The 8,825-nt window shown below is 44.5% G+C and overlaps 1 protein-coding gene across 1 annotated transcript; it reads right to left on the bottom strand.

Moving 5' to 3' along the window:
• Positions 1-5,950: 5,950 nt before the first annotated feature.
• On the bottom strand, positions 5,951-7,675 carry LOC135001528 (serine/arginine repetitive matrix protein 1-like). Its single transcript, XM_063951588.1, has 4 exons — positions 7,499-7,675; positions 6,812-7,331; positions 6,192-6,731; positions 5,951-6,087 (listed from the first exon to the last, which is right to left on the bottom strand). The coding sequence occupies exons 1-4, from the start codon at positions 7,673-7,675 to the stop codon at positions 5,951-5,953; spliced, it is 1,374 nt and encodes a 457-aa protein (XP_063807658.1).
• Positions 7,676-8,825: the final 1,150 nt, after the last annotated feature.

The following is an 8,825-nucleotide window of genomic DNA, read 5'->3' on the forward strand; positions in this document are numbered from 1 at the left end:
TGTGTACACTGAGCCATCAGAAAACAAATGTTTCACTATCTCACTCTCACACAAAAAAGTCCGTATTTCGGAATATTCCGTATTTCGGAATATTTGTATATGGGATACTCAACCTGTATATATATATATATATATATATATATATATATATATATATATATATATATATATACATACACATATACACAACACAAATATCTTTATCTTGCGCTCAAAAGAAAAGCAGCACTACAGGTGAGATCACCGTTGCCAAATCTCAGATTAACATAGACCAGAAAAAACAAATTCCTGAGTGCGCTGTATTGATTGCATAGATTTGACGGAAGTCCTTCCCAATGGGTATATCTTATACTGTGCAGGATTTTCTGGGTTCCTAAAATGGATAACCCCTCACCAGAAAGTCACCCAAACAAATGGCCCAAGGCCAATTAGAATAAAATATTTAATAACAAAATATTCATAAAAAATCGTTTACATAAGACCTTTCAAGAATGTTATACATGGACAATTTCTTAATAATTCCATCAGTAAAAGAGTGTCCGGTAAGTGATGTAGATATGTATACTCCCTCACCTTCAAAAAGGTGTGAGTTCAACAAAGGGAATGTTTCCACAGACCGGATCACTGACCAATGGCTGACAAACCAAACGCGTTTTGTCTGTTTGACTTCATCAGGGTAACTTGTTTGGGAACATAGAGAAACTATTTATAATTCAAAGGAAATGTTTAAAATTTGATTTTAATAAAAGGTAAATATTATTATATACCTACCAAAGAAAAATGTATTTTAGTAGGGATAGATCTTATATCAATTAATCTGTATAATTGGTGTTTAAAGCCACCTGGGTAGAGAAACAAAATCTATTGGAGGGTTGTATCCTCTATATAATTAGAAAAAACATGAGAGTAAAAATAAATAAAATACCTTTTATATAAATAGGCTCTTCATGTAAAAAGTAGTTTGTAAGAATGACTTCTTAATCAGACCCTGTTTAGAGCCTCTATATCTTTGGTGGTAATTCACCTGAAAGTGGAATGGGGATAGTCAATGTGACATAAATTGGACTGAGAGAAAGCAAATGTGCGTATATGTATATATATATATATATATATATATATATATATACACACACACACACACACACACACACACAACCACACACATATATAAATGAGTATATAGTTTTATAATAAAAATGAAGACACATACCTGAACAAAATGGAATAGTTCAGTACGCTGAATTTGGAATTTTTATGAATGTGTACAGAAGTGTCTAAAAAAAGGAGGATCACAATCTAATTGGCATAGAGTGTATCAGCCATATATATATATATATATATATATATATATATATATATATATATACACACACATATACGCACATTTGCTTTCTCTCAGTCCAATTTATGTCACATTGACTATCCCCATTCCACTTTCAGGTGAATTACCACCAAAGATATAGGGGTATATGCAATTGCAGGCGAATTCCAGAAATAGTCGAATTCCGGAACTTTTTCGCCTCAAAAAAACAATTCGCCTAAGCAGTACAGTACTTTATCGCAAAAAAACGGACATTCAAAATTCGACTTTTGGCAATTCGACTTTTTTCGCATTCGACTTTTCTGCAATGGTACAGATGCTGCAATTCGCCCAAAGCATATTCAATTCAAGTTTGGAAATTCGCCTGCAGTGCTTTTCGACCGCAAATTCGACTATTTCAGTCCGCCTCAGTTGACTGGCGGGATCTAAAAAAAAATTTTTAGTACATGATTTTTTTTTATATTTGAGGATTGCTAGTAGCATATCTATTTATATTTGAAAGGATTATCTACTTGGTTTGTCTTTTTTTGCTTCACAAGTATTATTTAATTGATTTTTTAAAGGAATATTTTTTTCTTCAATCTCCTGAGGGAAATTTACCCATGATTCCACAGTTTTACCCAGGATACACTTCTGCAAAGCCCCTCCTATCTCCTCACTCCCAGGTTTGAGACTACAGGGAGAAGGAGCCATTTTACAGTCAGCTCTGTGGAATCGTTTTTTTAGGAAAATTCCTGCGTTTTAAAACACATTCCTATTTTTGTACTGACTACAATGATGGAGCCTTTTTCTGACCAGATTGTGATGTTCATGCTGGCTGCAAGCATGATGGAGGAAGAAAGTGCTGATGAACATCAGGATCCAGGTCAGCAAATGTCTGCATTGGGTGAGCCAGTATTGCGGGTTTCATTTCCACGTCCACGCCAGTATCGCACCAGGCGTGAACTGGAGGATCTCAGCGAGTTCGAGGTGATACAAAATTATCGCTTATCGACTCGCGACATATATTCGCTGTACGCTCTGTTGGAGGCCGACTTGGAACCTCGGGCACGGACAAATCGTGCAATCAGCGGTTTTCAGAAACTGCTGGGGACGTTACATTTTTTGGCGTCAGGCACATTCCAGCCTACACTGTCTCAAACATGCGGTTTTTCACAGTCGACACTGTCGCGCTGTATAACCCAGGTCATTAGGGCTTTCCGCAAATTGACGATCCAGTACATTACATTTCCAGAGACGGACAGCGAATGTCGTGAGATCAAATTAGGCTTTTTCAACAAATACAAATTTCCCAATGTGCTGGGCGCGATTGACTGTACCCACGTGCAGATCAGACCGCCACGGAATTCAGAGGAATGTTTTCGGAACCGAAAACAGTTCCATTCCCTGAACGTGCAGGCGGTCTGTGATGTAAACATGAGATTTTTGAACATTTTTGTGGGATTTCCTGGATCATCTCACGACTCCTTCATCCTAAGCCAGTCATCGCTGTTTGACAAGTTCGAAACAGGAAACATGCCTGGTGGCTGGCTGTTAGGTATGTATTTTCATTTTTTTTTTTTATTATTATTTTATTATTATTTTTTTTAATTTTTTTTTTACAAGTACCTAACATTTTTTTTATATTTTCTATAGGCGATGCGGGTTATCCAAACAAACCGTGGCTGTTGACCCCATTGTCTAATCCTGTTGGTAGAGCAGAAAAACGTTACCAAGAGACACACATTGCATCGAGGCAAATAATTGAACGTGCCTTCGGTGTACTTAAAAGCCGGTTTCGATGTTTAGACACTTCCGGCGGTGCTCTTTTGTACTCACCGGCGAAGGTTTGCGGCATGGTAAATGCATGTTGTATTTTACACAACATATGTGTCGCAAACCGTTTGCCGGTGACTTTTCGTCGCAGTGCTTTCCGACGCGGGAACCGGTCTTCTGCTCTACCGGTGGGTATGGACGAAGGAGAGGATTCCCGGCGGACATTGATCCAAAATTATTTTGCAGTTGCCTGTGAGTATACTGACAACATTTGTATTATCGTGTAAACTGTCATTGGACTATTTTTAAAAAAACCTCTTCATTTATGTATTTCAGAGTTTTACATCCTGTTGATGTATATCCCCATGTTTGTACAGTTCGTTCCCCCCTGTTTTATCCTGTTGTTGGGTTACCGCAAATATTTGACCCTTTTATCCAACTCTACCATGGGCGACCTACTGGTGATGTGGACCTGACCCTCCGCCATGTAGCAGACAACCCCCTCAGGTGAGATGTATTGACCAAAACTCCCTTGTCCAAAATCACCCCGGCATGTCCAAAGTGCAGCCCTCCGGCATTTGCAAGACTGCACATCCAAACATTCCCTCCTGATACACCAATGCTTGTCAGGGAATGTTTGGATGTGTAGTGACGCAAGTGCCGGAGGGTTGCATTTGGGCCGCTGTTCCCCGCTTGCGTTGTGTGGACTGTATGTACCTCTTCTTTCCAGTCCCAGGGTGACACTATTACCCACATCTGGAAGCTCAAACTGTTCTCTTCCACAGGTCCTGCGGTGTATCTTCCCAAGTGGCGTGTATGTGAGGAGACACGACATTTCACCTGATGTTCCATGGGCGACCTACTGGTGATGTGGACCTGACCCTCCGCCATGTAGCAGACAACCCCCCTCAGGTGAGATGTATTGACCAAAACTCCCTTGTCCAAAATCACCCCGGCATGTCCAAAGTGCAGCCCTCCGGCATTTGCAAGACTGCACATCCAAACATTCCCTGAAACAGCAATGCTAGTCAGGGAATGTTTGGATGTGTAGTGACGCAAGTGCCGGAGGGTTGCATTTGGGCCGCTGTAACCCGCTTGTGTTGTGTGGACTGTATGTACCTCTTCTTTCCAGTCCCAGGGTGACACTATTACCCACATCTGGAAGCTCAAACTGTTCTCTTCCACAGGTCCTGCAATGTATCTTCCCAAGTGGCGTGGATGTGAAGAGACACAGTTCCCCTGATGTTCCCTGGGCAATCTACTTACGTACAATTCAACTGCATTACAAATTTTAATAAAAACCACAGGAAACTTCTATTTTTTAAAGTTTATTGAAGAAAAATGTTATTTTTTAAATAAAGTTTGAAAGTTAATTAAAACAAAAAAGTAGTTTGTTCTTCTTTACATTCTTTTCTTGTGTATATAGATATCTGTGGGGAAAAGAAAAAAAGTATATTAAAGTAAAGACACACTAAATTCATGTTCATTTCTTTTCAATGAAAATTTGTGGAACAACACAGCCCAGCATGACCCATTGCTGGACTGTGTGGTTCTACAAAGGCATGCGGTTCAAAGTGAAATAGTGGCGTCAGTGGTCAGCACTTTGAAACGCTAACATTTGTGGAGCAACACAGCCCAGCATGACCCATTGCTGGACTGTGTGGTTCTACAAAGGCATGCGGTTCAAAGTGAAATAGAATAGATACATTGAAACATGGTTCTACTCACCTTGGTACGCACAACACGAACTTATGCCGTCCACTTCATTTTTCCCCACCAATCCTATGAATAAGTCAAAAACACAGACTAGTGAATAGTAAATTCACACAATGAAAGCCTACTGTACACCATTACAAAAAGGATTTTTGGAAGAAAAAAGTGGTATCAGAATAGCTCTTTGGCCCATCATACATGTAGCCACAAGGAGCTTTCATCCGTTACCACACGCGCCCGCATACATGCCCGCGCATGTATGTCTACACAAAGCTCCTTGGTAGTACCCGGTCACGGGTGGGGAAGCCCAACACAGAAAACAATAGTAAGAAAAAAAAAAACTAATGGGAGGGGAAGAAAGGGATACATGAAAAACATATATAAGTAAATAAAACAATACGACCGGGTTTATGGTGGAAGTCTGTCCGGATCCTCTTCTTCCCCCTGATAGGGCGTTGATGTCCTGGGAGGCTGGGTAGTACGTTGACTGGGCCTCTGTGCCCATGCGGCTGTAGATTGTGCGGCCGGTGGTGGATGCATCTGGGGGGTGGGGTACATCCCTGTATATCCCTGGTACATCTGTGACTGTCTGTACTGGGATGGGACTTGAGGAAGGGTACGAGGCGTCCCTGTGGCTTGCGACGGCGGATATGGTGGATCACCAGCGTGTTGATGAGCTGGTCCTGGGAGCTTATCATAGATCATCTGCAGTGTGGTTGCGATGACCTGTTGGCTGGATGAGGAGTGTCGATGACTCGCCGACATGTTTTTATTGCTTTCTGCCAGACATGAGCTGTTGTCCACGAGCCGGGTCATGGATTCGGCCAGAATGTTAAGTACGTTCATATTCTCCCTATGATCTTGCATTCTGACCTGTAGTATTGTGGCCGTGCTGTCGGAAAGAGTCTTCTGCAGTTCAAGCAGACTGTTTGACATCTTCTCCATTGTCCTCTCAATGTTGTCCAGTCTGCTTCCCACGACATTTGTATACGTATCCTGGCGTGTCCCAATCTCCGATGCCAGGGTGTGAACCCTCTGAACAGTTGAGGGATTCTGCCCTTCCTGGACGTCTGCCACCACTTGCATTTGGGCAGCTGTAAAGAAAATTAGAAAATATTATACACATTCATCACACATTTGTTTTAAGGCTCACAATTCAATTTACTCACACAGGGATGTAGCAACTGCATCCTCCTGCACTTCCACCTCTTCATCCTCTGACAAATCCTGTAGGAGGAGATCCGGCCTGAAGTAGGAACCAATCCCCGAAGCTAGTCCGCTGCTGGTCCGTGGCACCACTGTTTGCAAAATAAATTTTTTTGGAAAGTTAATAACCTTTACACAACTGCATGACCCCCCCCCCCCCCACACACACACACACACACACAAAATAAATACAAACCTTCTCCATCCTGTGATGCCGCTGCTCCAGGAGCTTCACTTGTCCTCGTTTCCGAAGACTTTCCAAGGGTCTGGCTGGATACTTCTGCACGGCTGTCCTCAAACCCAAGAAAAGTCTCGTCTGTTAACCCTGTAGACTCAAACAGATCGGGTGATGGGTCCACAAGGGTTGTGTCTTGAGGCTCTTCAGTCACAGTCCCAGAGCTCCTGGAGAGACGACGATCTGGTGATGGCCTGCGCGCAGGAGCTGATGTTTGGCGCCCATCTTGTGGTGTGGTCGCCGACGGTGTCTGGCGCACAGGTGAAGTTCTGTGCGCTGATGTCTGGCGCACAGGTGATAGTCTGCGCGCTGACGTCGTCTGGTGCACAGGTGACAAACTGCGCGATGACGAACTGTGGCGCACAGGTGACGATCTGTGCGCTCCCGATGCTTGCGGCGCAGGTGATGGTCCGCGCGCTGCTGCCGATGCCTGCTGCACAGGTGATGGTCCGTGCGCTGGCGATGTCCTGCGCGCAGGTGATGTCCTCTGGGCAGGCCTGTCTGAAAAAAAAAACAACAACTCACATTAGCACATACAAAAATTTTAAAGGGAAGTACAGTTCATGTGAATGTATTCTTACCATCAGACCTCCTTTTGGACGGCTTATCTCCCGCCTTCTTCCGTCTTCTGGGCGGTTCTTCCTCCTCGGGAAAGCCAGCAGGACGGCTAGAGTCCACACCTCCGCGAACTCCTTCGACCATGGCAGGGTTCATGCGCCTTCTAATAACATCCTCCCAGGGTAGCCACTTCAGGTTGAGAGCCGGGCCACCTCCCGTAGCTGTCTCATGTCGGCGCTGAATCCCCATCTTCTTCTTGGTCTGTCTGCGGCAATCACTGTACCGCTTCAAGCAATTTCTGGTGCTCCGGCGGTTTCCAGATATTGCAGTGACTTGACTCGCAATGGATTCCCAGATGCTTCGCTTTGTCCTAGCTGCTGTGGTCTGTGCCCTTGGTTCATACAAAACGTCGTAGGACCTGTCAACGCAATCCACTAGGGTACAGTTTTCCGCCTCAGTGTATCTGGGTCCACGCGGCTTTTTCGGTCCTGCATCTTCACCAGAGGCTTCCTCCTCCGACTGCTCCTCTGGCTGGCTTCTTGCCTTTAGGGATTAAAAAAAAAAAAAAATTTTTTTAATAAGATCGGTATGTACCTGTGAGTGTCAGTATCCCTGGCATTGCGCACATATTCCAGTAGGTGTGCATGGCATTGCACAAACTACAGTGGGTAAAGTTTGATGCTATTTGTGTCTGCAGGTGTGGTTAGTACCTTTCTACTAGGCTTTTTCTTGAACTTCTCATGGGCCCTTGACGACCGCGGCTGGTCACTACATGCCTGGTCGGTCGTATCCGCCTCCTGGGTTGGCTCCCACTCCTCGTTGCTATGCAGGGATAGATCCGAGGGGGTGGGGGAAGGGGCGGATCGGGTCTGCTTGTCCTTTGACATCTCTGTTAGAAAATAAAATAAAAATACATACATGTATAAATGGCTGACCCACACAAAATGGCTGACCCACACAAAATGGCTGACCCACACAAAATGGCGACCAGACTGTCGACCAAACTTGCTCCAAATCACCCCAAACTGGCCAGAAAGCATCCCAGCACACTCAGGAGGTACACCACAGCTAAATTAGGAGGGAAAACACATGTTTGCCAAACAGCCGACAGCACATGTCGACCAGACTGTTGACCAAACTTGCTCCAAATCACTCCAAAATGGCCAGAAAGCATCCCAGCACACTCAGGAGGTACACCACAGCTAAATTAGGAGGGAAAACACATGTTTGCCAAACAGCCGACAGCACATGTCGACCAAACTTGCTCCAAATCACTCCAAAATGGCCAGAAAGCATCCCAGCACACTCAGGAGGTACACCACAGCTAAATTAGGAGGGAAAACACATGTTTGCCAAACAGTCCACAGCACATGTCGACCAGGCTGTCGACCAAATTTGCTCCAAATCACCCAAAACTGGCCAGAAAGCATCCCAGCACACTCAGGAGGTACACCACAGCTAAATTAGGAGGGAAAACACATGTTTGCCAAACAGCCGACAGCACATGTCGACCAGACTGTCGACCAAACTTGCTCCAAATCACTCCAAAATGGCCAGAAAGCATCCCAGCACACTCAGGAGGTACACCACAGCTAAATTAGGAGGGAAAACACATGTTTGCCAAACAGTCCACAGCACATGTCGACCAGGCTGTCGACCAAACTTGCTCCAAATCACCCAAAACTGGCCAGAAAGCATCCCAGCACACTCAGGAGGTACACCACAGCTAAATTAGGAGGGAAAACACATGTTTGCCAAACAGCCGACAGCACATGTCGACCAGACTGTCGACCAAACTTGCTCCAAATCACTCCAAAATGGCCAGAAAGCATCCCAGCACACTCAGGAGGTACACCACAGCTAAATTAGGAGGGAAAACACATGTTTGCCAAACAGTCCACAGCACATGTCGACCAGGCTGTCGACCAAACTTGCTCCAAATCACCCCAAACTGGCCAGAAAGCATCCCAGCACACTCAGGAGGTACACCACAGCTAAATTAGGAGGGAAAACACATGTTTGCCAAACAGTCCACAG

The sequence above is a fragment of the Pseudophryne corroboree genome, chromosome 2, assembly GCF_028390025.1.
Source record: "Pseudophryne corroboree isolate aPseCor3 chromosome 2, aPseCor3.hap2, whole genome shotgun sequence".
NCBI classification, from domain to species: domain Eukaryota; kingdom Metazoa; phylum Chordata; class Amphibia; order Anura; family Myobatrachidae; genus Pseudophryne; species Pseudophryne corroboree.